This window comes from Neocloeon triangulifer, unplaced genomic scaffold (assembly GCF_031216515.1).
Source record: "Neocloeon triangulifer isolate White Clay Creek 2 clone unplaced genomic scaffold, ASM3121651v1 ptg000014l, whole genome shotgun sequence".
Classification (NCBI taxonomy): Eukaryota; Metazoa; Arthropoda; class Insecta; order Ephemeroptera; family Baetidae; genus Neocloeon; species Neocloeon triangulifer.
This window is the reverse complement of record NW_026775556.1, coordinates 12,199,166-12,214,877: the sequence shown is the minus strand read 5'-3', so window position 1 is coordinate 12,214,877 and position 15,712 is coordinate 12,199,166. Positions and strand designations below refer to the sequence as shown.

Below are 15,712 nucleotides of genomic sequence, written 5' to 3'. Positions count from 1 at the left end.
TCAAATACAGAAAAAAAAATTGAAAAAAATGAACCCGAAAACAGTATAACAAAATTTATTTTCATTTGACAATTATGAAAAAATTGAACCTTCCACTTTTTAGATTTGATCTCTGATTCAGGTTGATAAAATTTTATTTTTGTGAGCTCAGCGCATTTTCTCAGCCAGACATTCGCCAATTCGATTTCTCTTTGAGAAATGAAGTAAAGCTGAGATGAATTGCAAATTTGCCGATACAATGTCGGTTGAACTCTGAGTCGCCTTCTTTTTGTCGTTTCAAGATTGATGGCTCGCCATCAGGGTGCTGCTGCTGGTGCTCATCTCTCATGCACCGACGCTCCCCTCCGACGCATGCAAATGAGACCCGCGCGCGCGATTTATTGGCGTTTATGCATGTGCGCGCCGATGCTGCATACATCAGCACATTAGTTCGATCTGCATTATTTCGAGATTGGTGCGAGCGAGCGGTTGAACACCAGCAGAGATCTGTGCTGGCTGCATAGAATTATTCCATTGACCTTTTGTCACCATTATTCTGATCTTTTTTCTCTTCCAACGCGCTCATTCTCCCCCGTCGTCTTGGTGTTCTGATCAATTTGAATTTCCAATCGCGCGTCTGAACGAACGGAATATTATTTTGTAGCTCCAAGAGGTCATCTCTTTGCGCCGGGAATATGATTGACTCAAATTGCCGCTTGTTTTGATTCAGCTTTGCATCACAAAACAAAGATTAAATTAAACTCATTGAAACTTTCAAACGGTCAATGGTAATTAGAGCAGCCTACAAAGTTTCCGCATAATTCATGAATAATCACTTTTAAATTTTACGTTTTTCGTTTTAGTTAATCTTAGTTTAAAACCATTAGGAACATATTATTTACACCGAGAAATGTTTTATGGCGATACACATGTACAAAATTTGAGCCCAGTTAGCGAGGAGCTAAATCGTGTTCTAATTTAGAAATAAAATACCTGATGCCGCGATTGGAACGGTGATCAAATTTTAGACACCGGCTGCTCTGTTTTTTTTTGAAAAAGCACTCAATTTTGGAAATTTTATATAACTGAGACTAACATCACAACTCTCCTGTCTCTTTGTAAACAATTTCTGACTCCGCCCCCTCATTTTCCCGCGTTTTATCCTTGGTGTGTAATGTTTATATATTTAATTTTACTCTTTAATATCATGTGCAAAATTAAGGTTAAATTCATTAAAAAAATTTTGAATCCTTTTTTTCATTTATTTGGCCAGATGTCCTTATTGATCACACAATTGCGAGCATCTTTTTAAATTACGCAATTCCATTGCAGTTAACGTAATGAGTTATTGCAAATAACGAGAAAAACAGAATTTCTACTGCAAACAACCACTTACCCAGTGCAATTCGCCGTGTATCGCAGATAGAAAATTGAAACAGCTGCTCTTGCAATGAGTCTACAGAAATAAATCTGATTGCCAAAAAATCTACAGAGCCACACTGTGGCGAGAGATAAAAAGGCCTGTCTTGTTTATGTTCCAAAACATACAAAACAATCCAGCGGGAATACGCCCCTGACGCCATATAGTGCGTGTCCATGAGGATATCCTGCTGACAAATAGCGTTTTTTGCTAGGCAATAGAAAGTACTACAATGAACGACCATAGATCAACAGCACGTAAGGGCAAATATAAAGTAAAAAAAAAAATTAATAATGTGACATTCATGTACGTACTTGATTGATAGCACTTGTTACAAAAAATACAAAATAAAGCAATATTACTGGCTAAAAAAAGTTAGGATAATATTTACTTTATTACAAAAGTATAGAGAAATATATTTATTGGAGGTCCTGCTCTTTCTCGTCTGTCAGTTTGCTCATCGTCGCTGTTGTGATATAAATGACCTCTGGCCTCTCATCGTCAGATCAGAAAATTTAAATATCAAAGGACGGACAAAAGGCAAACTTTGAACTGGGTGCACTTGAACCGCCGCCGTGTTGTTTTATCGTCCGGCCCTTGACGCTCGAACTTGCATTGAATTATTGATTACCAATTCAAATTGGGTATATTCGTTGCAAAATAATCATGATAGTTTGAAATTCAGCCTGTTTTGATTCATGAATTTCGATCATTTTGCATCCTTCGCTACACATTGTTAAAGAGAGAAGCTGTAACATGTATGGAAAAAACCATACATAATTAATAGAATTTGCATTTGTCGGAGTTTTAAATAATACATAAATATAAGTGTATTAAAGTAGGTAGTGAAATGTTTTTCGCTAACTCACTTGGAAGACTTGATCTCAGGGTCATGAATTTGATCCCTCATACATTGGGCGTTTTTTGGTGATCCAAAATGAGCTGATAAAATTTAAATTTCATGAATTAAAAAAAAATTGAAGTTCTTCTTGTTACCGAATCAAGTGAATCATATCATAGTAAAATAAAAATAAATTAATTGAAAATATATATAAAAAAAATAATAAAAATTTAAAATTACGGCGCTAAATTAATAATAAGTACTTTTACAAATAATGTGCAAAAAGTGCGGAATGATTTCCCTGAATAATTACAACATTAAAAGAAAGATACAGCCAATGAAACTAGTAATCTGCATGGAAAGCTCGAACTTCCGAGCATAATTTTAAATAATTTTAGGAAGTGTTTAAGTTAGGCAACCCGCTGGACATTGAAGTATTGCGGTTGCCTAACATATTGATTCTCAAATCGGAAAGATTATAAAAATATGCTACTTTATTTTTAAACAATTTTTTCCAGCAGAAAAATCATTTTTATTTATTTATTTAAATGTTTATGGATTAAAGCAATAACTAATAAATTAATTATTCATTTTTATCTGAAGCTTGCGGCTTTAGCTCTTGATGCGCGTCAGAAGTAAAAGCTGCTGATTAAAGTGGCCTCTCTCGAAACAAGCAGATCGAGTGGCGGCGGTTTGGTGCCAAAAATGCCTGCTGGTGATTCACGGCGTAAATGATTTCAAGTGGCGCGAGAGATGCAAAGGCCGGCGAGAAAGTTCGCAGATGGATGGATCGCGAGAAAGAGCGGCCTGTCTCCTGCACAACGCCTATATATGCAATGAAAGAAAAGTCGATGGCCTGTGGATCAATCGGCAGATTCAGTTTCTCTCGCTCGCAGCGTGCGTTCACGTCGTCCACCGCACGGGGAAATCTCATTTCTCGCCGAGACTAAAGCATTTTCAAATTCTCTTTCGCGCGCGCTGAATGCCATTTTCAGGCCTTTGTTGATTTTCGTCGCATTAGGCGCGAGAACAGTCTGGCCGGCGTCACTTAACAATTGATTGTAATTGCGATTGGAAGAGTCGTCGTTGCATTTGACGATTGCTGATGCGGAGATAAAATAGTTGCGCCGCCTTTTCATTTCCCCGTCTGTCAGTGGAGCAGAAGTGCTGATTAATTATGCGCCTGATCCAAGATCGTTTTGATTGCATGATGAGCGTGAAGACTTATCTTTAATCGATTTGCAAATTGATTTTATCCAGAATTAATTTCACATGTGGCCCAATTTATTATGTCCTGCTTCTGATGATGCCCATATATTTTGGTACTATAAATTGTAATTGAAGTATCTATACTATTTATATACTATTATATTTTTTAATATTATTGTTGAGTTAAATTATATGAATTTGGATAAATAAATATGATCTAAGCATTTTTTAAGTTATGTTTTTCTCTTCCTCAAAATGCTAGATTTTGGCTGAAGAAAAAATATATTCCGGATTTTGTAGACGGAACTGATTGTGAACTGGCATTTTGCTTCATTTGATTGCATTCCTCCGCTGTTTGGTAAATTTTGAACTTGACAAAAAAATACTATTATTTTCAGAGTGCTAAATTTTTGTTGACAAAAACATATATTGGGCGTTATTAGAAATTAATTAAATTTTTTATAATATTAATTTAATTGATAATTAAAAATTAAACTTTTTTAGTGATTCTTGAAATGAATTCATATTTTAGTTTCAAAACATGCTTATTAACGTATCACCGGGCATTCTCTGCCCAAATACATCATCCATAGTTAAATTTCCTTCTGCGTCAGATTGAATTGGTTTTCAATCAAATTTTTCAAATGATTGGTTTTTATAATTTATTGTTAAAGAAAAAATGGTTTAAATGTACTTGCAATTAGATTATTTCAAAGAAAAAAAATTATCAAATAACACGCCGCTGTCGCTGTCAGCATGAATGACGTTGAATGCCAAGTAATAAAATCAAATGACGAGAGCAACAAAAAGAGAGCTCTGTCCGCGTACATTGATTTCTCCGTCGTCGTCAATCTTTTCAGCCGCTATATTAAAATACACACGGTGTAAAATACAAACATAATTTCTCTCGCTGGCAGTCATCACGACCGGAGGAATAATAGAGATGATTTTTGCATTTCGCGCGCGGTGCAAGAAGTGGCAGGCCACGATTGTGATTGCAGGTGGCCATAAAACGACTCGCGCACTTCACTTTGATTTGACTAACCCCTTGAGGTGAACGCGCACAAAGCTCACGCGGAGTCGCGAGAGAGTGAAACCTGAACTGCTCCGGCCGCTTCCCTTTTTTATTCGCGCAAACAGGATAATAAAATGATCGCGCTCAACTGTGGCTATATACATTTTTGGGTGGGTTTGCGTTCGTTTTCTCTCTTGAAAGTGCCATTTGCTGAGCTCTCGGAAAGTATACTGGAGATCAGCCTCATGTGCGACGGGAAATACGATTATTTGCATAACCTGTTCAAGATGCGACTTGAAAATGCTGCGAAAATGAAAAGTTTTCAAGGAGAAGTCCATTTTACACTTGGCGTATTAAATTTGGACTAATTCTATAATTTTTTTGTAATATTTATTACACGTGTTCTTATTCACAATAGCAACATATTTTTTCTTGTGTGATAATTTTACGTTTATAAAAATTTCTAATTAAAAATTCAAACAGACAAATAATTTACTCTTAGCAGGAAATGATAAAAAAATCACCCAATTAAAAAAAAAATCAGGTTAAAATAAATATAAGAAGCGTGTAGCTCTCTATAGACCTGAGTTAACTTTTCAACATAAATTAAATAGGTTCTTTTCAAGTCTGTAGTGTATGGCAATTGAAGTTTTATTAGTTATATACTTTAATATTTGAAATTTAATTTAACGTCTACTACTTCCAATTAAATTATTCATCAAAGTAAAAATTATCAAAAAATGTAATCTTTTACTATTTTTTTGCTTTTTAATAATAAATTAACTGAAATTAATTATTGTTTGATAGAGGCCAATATATCCTTAGTTTTAAGTGTAATTTAAGAATAAAAAACACAATAAAATATAAAATTTTAAACTAGACAATTGCAAGTTCTTTCAATGAGACATTGCACATTCAAAATAATGAAGTGAATAAAAATGTGTCGATGGAGAATGCAATTAAGTCCCAGTTCCAAGTAGATCATCAATCAAATCGAATCTAATCAACTTTGATTAGTTGCATTAACTCATCGCACAATGACACACAATTTATTCTCTGCTCTCATTGTCAGGCAGCGACAAAAAACAAGAGCCCGAATTCGTTTTGTTAAATCTTTCTTTTTTTTTATTTATGCATAGAGAGAAACGACGTGGCGATCACGTCCGGGTGTTGAAATGATTTTATTCATTTATTTCAAGGGCGGGACATAAAAGTAAAATAAGGCGATTATGCACAAAGGAATGGTTGAATTCCTGGTCTCATTGTGTGTGAGAAGCGACACGACTTTCGGCGACAATCATCCCATGCTGTATGGGAAAGGAAAAAAGGAGGAGCACTTCTTTTTATATACACAGCTGCTTTTCTCTTATGCTATTAGGCGTTGATGATATGGTTCCCTCGCGTTTGTTTGGGCACTCGCGTACACCTAATTTTGACATCCATGCGACGTGCATCAAAGGTGAAATGGAACGCGCTGCACTTTCCAAAATCAAAAGCTTGGGATTACGAACAGGATATGGAAACTGATCTGTGTGTGGTTTGTGCCATAAATTATGCATTTCATTAAATATATATATATTTTTTTTATTATTCAAGCAGAAAATTCATTACATTACGATTAATAATGATCACCATCCTTTTCACAGCTTTACCAAAAATATCTATGAATTTATTTTCGTGCAGATTGTATATTTTAGTTTTTTATAGAATTCAATACAATAATTCTATAAATGTAGGTATATTTATTTATTTTTAATATCTAAAAGTTGGTCTATATAGGCAGAAAAAGTTGCTTCCAAGCTTTGAGATTATTTTATTATCAAATTATTTAATTTATTTTCCTAGGTGCCGTAAGAATTTAGTAACGCCCTGCTTCAAATGAATAAATAATTGACCAAATAGGATTTAAAATAAAATATTTATGTATATATGCTATGTTATGCCAAGGATAGTTTTCACATTTTCCACGCTTTCTTTTAATTAATTTCATGATATTTAAAGAATAATTTAACTAAAATTGTAAATTGTAAAAGTTTACTTTATGAGGTGATTTTTTTCATTGAATTTGGATTCTAAGCATTTATAACGAGCCTCTTCAAACACACCGCATTCGCTCTGGAGATTTACACACTCGGCTGTAAAACCGCCAATAAAGCAGCAATGTCAATTAACGAGAGCGATTGATTGTGCTCACTCGTTCGTGTACATGCCGTAATACACAATAATCGGTGACGTCACGTGGACGAACACTCAGGTGGATTCTCGCGGTGTGTCGTAAGAAGTTGACCTTCTGCTCGCCGGCAATAAGGGCGTGAACACGTGAGTAGTGCGGAGCAGAAAAACCAAACGCCGGACCGATTCTCGAGGGTGTGGTCGGCAAACATTTATTTATTCGTACTCTCGGGCACAGCACGTATGGCAGATGAGAGCGTGTGCGTTGTATCAAAGGAACCATGCACATGGCCGTACACACCTTCGAAAGCCCAAACAGGCCGAAAGAACGAACGACGTGCAAAAATTATCACTCTCGATTTTCTCGCCATTAGAGAGGACGCGTTGTTTAATCTGCTGGAAACTCGTTTTTAGCATTTCGCGACGCTGAAGAGACAGATCTGTATTTTTTTTCCAGGCTTAAATATTTTTTTGGTATGTCATTCAGTGTTAGATATAAAATGTTGCTTCTCCGGTAGAATTTATAAAAATTTTCTTGCTTTTTATTATTCTCATAAATTTTTTAAGTTTATTAAATAAAAAGATTCAAGTGCAGGAAGTACCTAAAAAATTTGAGCCAAGAATGCGCACATATAAAGCGTTTTCGCAGAATGGTGCAAATTAAGCCTCTGCACAGAAGTCCCCCTTTTCTGCAGCCGCTGCTCTCATCTCTGCATGTGAACTTTGTAATTTGAATCTGCCAAGTGGGATATAAATATTAGACGGATGGAACTGGAGATGTGAAAAGCGATTATGGAGTGACGTCATTTTATCAAATGCGCTGCCGGTCAGGCTGCGCGCAACATGCGTATTAAATTCACGTGACCCTTATTCTAAATTGACGTTTGGTTTAAGAGGCGCCTTATAGTGAGCGGCCAACAACTTCCGATAATTTTGTGTACAAGTATTAATTTAATAATATACGATCCACAAATTTATGGTATTATATTAACGAAAAATAAAATTGAATGAAACTGATGGAATAAAATTAATTATTTTTGCTTTCATTATTTATTGTTAGCTTGATAGAAGCTTAAAAGATTAAATTTGGTTTTTTAATGCCACATTATATTAGAATTGGTTGCATTTATTTTGATCACAAAAAAATGATCAAATAATAAAATAGTATGAATTTAAGATTTTATTAGCATCTAGATGATTTTAACAAGAATTTGGTTAGTTCTTTAAAAATTGCTTATAATTCGCTCTAGCACAGATATTCGTATTTAATTTACTAATTAATTTTTAATTAGAAAAAGTTGTAAATCTCACAAAAAAATAAGTTAAAGACATAGATGTGGAATCTTTAACAAATTGGAATTTTAGAAGCTGTTTAAATTAAATATTATATAAAATATATTTAGAATTATTTTAAAAATCATGAAACTTTAAATAATGGAAAATTAAAATTGAACTCATGATAAAGTTAATGTTAAAAGTAAACGGTCAAATTCTAAGCATCAGGCTCTTGGCGGATTTCCTCATACATTTCGTTCTGGGCCTCATTTTTTGTAGGGACAGTCATGGCATCATCATATGTGACCTCTGCTCCCGTTATAGGCTTCTTGGCGATCTGCACATTTCCATGCTGACCCAGAAAGATCCTTCCAAAGTTTTTCCAGTTTATCACGCAAGTGAGGAAATTCAATACAAGGGCAGTACACAAAACGGTAAAGCCTGCAAATCGTTCTATATGAGCCGCGTCCCATTCATTCGTGCTATTTTCATGATGGAGTTCATTATCAGCTTTCTTTTGAGTAGTTGGAGAAAGTGCTGGAAAAGTGGCATGTGAAGAATAACGTCCTGGATTGTAATCGAGCCGCAACCCATCAGGACAAAAGTCTATTGAATTGCCTGGTCCTTAAAAATTTAAAATATAATTTATATTTAGGCGTGCAAAAATTTTGTTAATTAGCAATCATTACCTCTGAGAGGGCAATTCATGTTCAGAGCGCTATTACCAAGGGTTGTGTTGAGAGACACGGAGCAACTGCAATTACGTTCCAGAAATTTTTTATATTTTAATGAAAACTGATCGCAAATTTCATCATTTTCAACGTCTTGATAGCAGAACGTGTAATCCAGCCAACTCTTGTTCACTTGAAACAAAATGAACATAATTATTCACCACTACGCTTTTGAAGCCCCAAGCACTCTCTAACCCAAGGTTATTCATTCCTACCATTACTTCCGATGAGCAATCGCCAACTCAGTGGTTCGGAAATCCAACTTTTTAAGTCAATGCAGTTGCAGTGAACCAGAAGATAAAATAAAGCCACCAAAACTGTCAAATTTGGTTCAAAATCCATGATCTTTTCTCGGATTTGCAAGCAATGGGTATTGTACGTTGGTTGAGGCGTGTTACAAGGAACTTTTTAATGAAAATTTGAGCAGATTGTCATTTCCGGAGACTGTTCCCCTCACCAACAGCAATTTCCTCGATAAGGGATATGATTATAAAAAAATAAAAACCAGCTAAATCGGTATCAACTTAACCAACTGGTTCAAATATTAACTCCGATAATAAAAATAATCCGAGCAATATAAAATAAATTTTTGATTAATTAATAATTATTAATAAATTACATAACATCTTGGTAATTAATATAAAGCTATTTTGGTGTTGTAAATATTATATAAAATAATTTTTCGAACGCTTTGTCTTAAAATAAAAAGTAAGAATAATTATTTCCTCAGCGTCCTGTAAAAAAACCCAGTGGACGGTAATTGAATATAAATAGCTTATTAATCTCTTTTTATTGCACAAAATATTAAGCTAAATTTTACAAATACGCAACAATAGTGTGGAAGTTATTTATTGCAATTTAGAATGCTGGGAAATATTTATTTAAAATAATATGAATATATTTTTAATGATACATTTTGACTCAAAATACTATTGGTTTTTCAGGAAAGAAAATATCTGATAGTTAATTAATTTGATAATTAGCACCCATAACCCATAAAATAACAAAAGTAATAATTAACAAGTGATTTTATCAAACATGAAATTCATTTCCAATTCTATAAATTCAAAGAATATTGTATATTAGCAAATTTGGGCGCCGTGAATAATCGTGAACAGAAAGAACCCGCGCAATGAGTTCACTCGGCGATCTCGAGCAACGATTATTCATTGCGAGTGCGATTAATTAAGAGCAGATGAATTGAAGCCGCCCGCTCGCCGAAATGCAATGGCGAGCGGCGGCGTCGGGGTCGATGGCCACCAGATAAGAGTCGAGTTTCGCCAGCAGATTAGGCCGAGTGGCGAGTGCATCACAACTCGCATTATGGATATGGGACAGACATTGTGAAACACTCAATTATGTCAAACACACGGGTTGCCTGCGCCGATCCGCGCGTTCCTAGGGCCAAATAAAATGCTGTAATGACGACTCGCCTCGCATGTGTGTTTGTGCCGATTGAGTCGGTGCCAATTATTGTGCGGTGCTGCTGTGTTTGCACTTTAAACCGCACATAATTATGCAGACGAAAAAAAATTTCAACGCTGATTGTTGCAAAAAATTAATATATTGTCTAGTCACGTTGCAGCATTTTTTGAGTAAGTTAAATAAAAAAAAAAATTATAATAATAAATAAATAAATATAAAAAAAATGAAAAATCAATAATTTTCTAGGAAAAAAGGAACAAACTTATGTTTTTAGTTAACCAAATATCCATTCCAGTTGTTTAAAATTTTCAATGATGATCTACACCGAAGAAAAATTTAATGAAAAATTTCATGAGAACAATGTAAATCAATTTGAACCAATCTAAATGCTTTCTGATTTCATTCTGCCACCATGCTTGAGGTGCTATGAACTTGGTTTGGTGAAATTTTCATCATTATTATCAAATAAATTTTGAGAAAAAAAGATTTTAGAAAATTCCCGTTAAGTAGCAATGTTAATTTTCAAAAACTGACTTCTCATAGTTCATAAAATTTTTATTTTTATATTCCCTTTGGAAAAAAAACATCTACATATATAAATAAAATAATATCAGTTAGTTCTTTTAGCCCCTTGTAGCAGTAGAAAAATATTTAAAATTGCTCCTCCCAAATTATTGCATGTACCACAAAATATTTAATTTTATAACTAAAAAACAATGACGGCTATCAATAAAAAATGTATATCTTTTTACAAAACAGACGAGTATTTTTTCCAATCAGGGCAGCAACTCAAAGGACAAGCCCTATATATAACCACATCTGCAGTGGCGGCCAGAGTGGTGATAAGAGCGACCAGACGCAACCACATTATTTATTTCATTTACAGGCTGTTTGTCAGCGCGCCATACAAATGTGTGCCCGATTTGATCCCGCGGCGATAACCCCTGGTGCTGATGCAAACGGTGCCGGGGTTACAAAGTTACGGTACGGGACATTTGCTGACCCCCGTCACAAAGACGGCCACTGAAGCCGAAGTAGCTCCTATGGCGCGTCACCCGCTTCTTTTTTCGCTCGCATTTGACTCGCAAATTGCAAACTCTGCCCCTTTTATTCGCTCTCGCGCCGTGCTCAATAAAATTTTGTGTGGCGAAAGTGAGTGTTGCCGTTAATGGGCAAATAAAAATGTTATAAAATCCACATAAAAGGGCCGTAATTATGAAACTTCTACATTACCACAAGTTTCATGTATAAAAAATATGTGTTATTTACAAAATTAGATATTAATTGAAAAAAAATTCCAATAGTATTATTAATTTTTTTTTAATAAATACAGCAAAATATTCTAAACTTTCCATGTATTTGATAATTTTTTTACATTGCATTTGAAATTTGACTCGTCGGCACTGCGCCACCGAACCATAAGGCCCTGTGACTGATGCTCCGCAGGACAGATCTAAATTGCAAATTGCACTCTCTCATGTGACTGGCTGTCTTGATCTAAAATATTACACGGTCGCCGGCAGCAGCACCAGAAGCGAGAGAGGGTTTTGCTGCCTATGTGTATATCTAACTGGCGGAGTGACAGAGTGTGATGCTGCTGCAAACGACGCACTACTTCGTCCGTCCTTCGTATACATATTATACATACATACGTGAATTTATGCATGCAGAAATGAAGTGTCAGACAGGCAGATAGTGACCGACCGATCAAGAGGCAATAAGTCAGCGGGACGCACACATGCAAGCGCAGAGAGATGCGTCCGATTGCGCGATTATCTCTCTGTCACTTGTCAACGCCATCGGCCCTACTCAGCATTGACATTCCTCAATGTGCATTATAGTTGTAGTCTTTGAATAAATGCAATATTATTAACAATGCATAGATCAAATTTTCAACCACTTTACTGAGAAACGTGGAATTTGTATTATATACATTTATATTTAATTAAAAATTATATACTGGTTTATTTAAGATTCCACTTGATTAAAACACGACCAGATTGGCTTGCTTTTTATCAATCATGAATCATCGCCTCACTACAATCATTGTTATGATTTCCTTCTATGATTTAATTTTATTAAATAATGAAAAAAATGCTAAAGTATTCATTTTGCAATAAGTTGCTGCGCTAAAAAAATTATTCAAAAAGAAATATATATTTTATTTATTTATTTATTTATCTAAAACTGAAAATTCAAGGGAAATGCTCTTTTAATACTACAAAAAAGTGAAAGTGTAAAAACCAAAATAGTTTGGATAAAATTGTACAATTTTTGTAGTTTCTCTTTGATAATAATTCTGTAGCTTGAATTAATTCAAATTTAATTCAATACTACAGGAGAAGAACAAAATTTGTATTTGAAATAATTAATTTAAATTATTAAATGCTATACAATTTTAAATTTTTCAAATTATTTAACATAATTATGAGAGCTTCTAAGACCACAAGTTTTATAATTATTTAATTTATTTATAAAGAATTTCAATTTGAACTGAGCTTTTTCTTTTCAAAGGAAAGTCAACTTTTACTTCTTGATTGAAATCGAGAGTTAGCAAATAATTATGCGAGTCGTCACCGTCTGGGTCGTAATGGCTCAACAGCAGTTTGAGTCTCGACATTGGTATATAGCCGGTTGCAAAAAGTGCGCCGTCTGCCGTTGTGCATTGCACACGTACGAAGTGAGTGAACTTTTGAGGAGAACTCGAGAGAGGCGCGTCCATGTAGTTATTGTCTACCGGTCGTCTGTCTATCCTACGGCCTATTAATTTTACCGCAACTCTTCTCGCTCTCCGCGGCAGCGAAAGTGCTTTTTTGAAAAGAGTCTTTGCCGCCGCGAGATGGATTGGTGCACATATTTTTTTTTTTACCAGGAGTGTGTTTTTTTTTAAATATAATGTTTGTATAATATATGCTCGGCGCAATCGTCAGTTGTGGGGGAGGACCCTCATAATTGTTAAATTGCCTTTTGCCAGTTAATTATCTCGTATCTCATTTTAAAATGCACGCCTCTTGACTCAGTCAGCAAGCTCGCCTGCAACATTTCGTGATTGCATTGTTTTCAGCTGCGTAAACTCGCTCGTTGCTACTTCGATAGAAAATTTAAATTATACTGAAAAGCTTTTTAACAGTTTATTATGTGAATTAAAAATTCATAATTACTGTTTAGGTTTGTAAAACACGAATAAAATGGTTTGGCAAAATGAAATTTAATTCTAAAAATCTTTGTTGATTAGAATTTAAAGTCAGCTTTTCCTTGATGGGTTTTGTGAATTGTTTATTGTTTAAGAAAAACAATATCCTGCATTTTCTTAAACAATAAACAATCAAATAAACCATCAAGGAAAAGCTGACTTAAAATTAAATCACCTTGAATCAACCCTCAATCATGAAATTCTGCTACAAAATCTAAATATCTACTTTAATATATCATTTTGATTAATAAAAACTTTCAATTATTGCAGTTTTAATTTTTTTCCGTTTCAGGCAAATAGTTTTTTTTCTATATAAATCCTAAAACAAACAAAAAAGGACAAGAAAATTTCAAAAATATTTTAATTTATTCCAATCAACTTCTCCTTTTCTATTTTGTTGCTGCAAAATACAATTTTATCACCCCCACTAAACTCTCTAATAATGTGATTTAGAATGATTAAATTTTTAATTTGCAAATTATTTCCTCATCAAAATAATTTTGCAATGCCATGTGGACCAGATTATACTATAATACAGGCTGACTAGCATGTGTATATTCAAATTGCGCAAGGCCACATGCGAATTATCGCGAATTGTCACGCGGCGTTAATTTTTTGCGAGCTTCCTGCTCGGCGGATTGAACTATGTACAAGCATAGCACCTGAATATTCAACACGTCCATATACACGCGAGCGAGCTCTCACAGGAACGAGAAACAAATTTCGACAACGCGCGTACCTCATGCATGTAGGCATTTCGACTAGCAAAGCACCTCGGTGAAATTGGCTGTCGCTTGTGTATAAATGTCTCTCTCATTAATATCGCCCTGTGCAAGCTCATGTCGTTGCCCAACTCTGTCGCAGCGAAACAAACGCGTGTGCAGCAAGTGAAATTTCACAGCAACACACGCATGCGACAGAATTCATAACTAGTCTTGAAAGGCACCTTGCGAATTGATGTGCACTAGACTCACAATAATGGCATCACATGTGTCTTGTTTCCAACCAGAGTGTAACATTAGATTTATATGCGAGTTTTACATAAGCGAAGAAAAAGAAAAATGATTTTATATTTATCTTTATTTGCTTTTGCAATTTATTTTTATGCAGCAAATAATGCATTAGTTATGCAGTGTTATGTAATTTACTGTTGCGTTCTGTAAACACTTTTTTGTATTGTTATAAGTTGAACCAAAAATAATCGCTTTATTTGGATTGTATTTTTTTACTTGACTAGGGGTAAAAAAATAATAATTAGCTTTATAACAAAAATGCATGCTAAGCTGATTTTAAAAATTGCTGATGGCTTCCAAGATATTGTATTAAAAGCTGTACATTAATAAATGCTTTTGAATTGTAACATTTTTTAATTTTTCTATATATTTAATATTTGTTTGAATTTTTACAAGCAGTCAAAAAATAATAATTGAATATGTAGTGTTATATTTTTATAACATTTATTCAATTTTTATTTATAAACTCAATTATTGCATCAAAACTTATTGTTATTTAAAAAGTAACAAAAGGGAAGCAGTGCCAAAAATGTTTCCAAGAAATTTATATTTTTGTTATTAAATCTCTAATTAGTAAAACTTATATTTCATTTCTGAAAATGAGTTTGCTATTTGAGAGTTTGAATTGACAAAATTTGTTGAATATCTAAAGCTTATATTTATTAATAAATACAATTAAAATTTTATTATTATTTTATTTATTATTTATGTATGTGTCTGTATACCGTTGGTATTTAATAAAAAGAATTAATTAATTATTATTTTCCAATTTCATTCAAAAAGAATTTAGTTGATTAAACGTTTTGCAATTATTTACCAGTTTAAATCCCCTAACCTGCAGAATCGGCGGCGTTTGAGGCCGGCAGCGGTATCGCTTGCGTGATTGAATCTCGTCTTATTCGATCGAGTTCAGTAGATAGAGGCAGGCGCCCATGCCATCATTATTCCCGGGTTTATTGCATCAACGTATATATATACGGACATGATAATAGGCAGCTCCAACTTCTTTTTTAACCTTTCGAGCCAAATTTTACAACGGCGAGCGAGAGAGATGCCCGCGCGAAGAAAACGAAAAGCAGCTGCTTGGCCGCGCGATAAATGGCATGAGCACACAACTGATTATTTGAGCGCTGGCCATTGCCATTAGTCCGGGAGGGAAAAAATAAAACACGCGACTTTCACTAAAAAGCTAGGACGGCCGATTGCCAAACAGTCGGATCGACGAGAGACGCAACCCGGCGAACAAAGTGGGCACGCGAAACGCATCCATCTACGCGCTGAAGCCAAATACACAAAATATATTGTGATGTGGTACATGCGATCTCACGCAAAGCCAGTTGCATAACTCGTTTTTCTCGGAGGCGTCGTTTTCGATTTCGGAGAGTGATGTTTGTGTTGCATGAGAACCTTGGTTTTGTTTGGAAAAGAAGTCATCAGAG

The 15,712-nt window shown here is 34.6% G+C and overlaps 1 protein-coding gene and 1 long non-coding RNA gene across 2 annotated transcripts in view; both read right to left on the bottom strand.

Annotated features, from left to right (window-relative positions):
* The window catches only part of LOC132201427 (uncharacterized), a 50,899-nt gene that overhangs the window by 16,547 nt on the left and 18,640 nt on the right, over window positions 1-15,712 (bottom strand). The window lies entirely within an intron of this gene.
* On the bottom strand, window positions 7,775-9,148 carry LOC132200421 (uncharacterized). The gene is made up of 3 exons (XM_059625867.1): window positions 8,858-9,148; window positions 8,601-8,774; window positions 7,775-8,535 (listed from the first exon to the last, which is right to left on the bottom strand). The coding sequence occupies exons 1-3, from the start codon at window positions 8,982-8,984 to the stop codon at window positions 8,129-8,131; spliced, it is 708 nt and encodes a 235-aa protein (XP_059481850.1). The 5' UTR covers window positions 8,985-9,148; the 3' UTR covers window positions 7,775-8,128.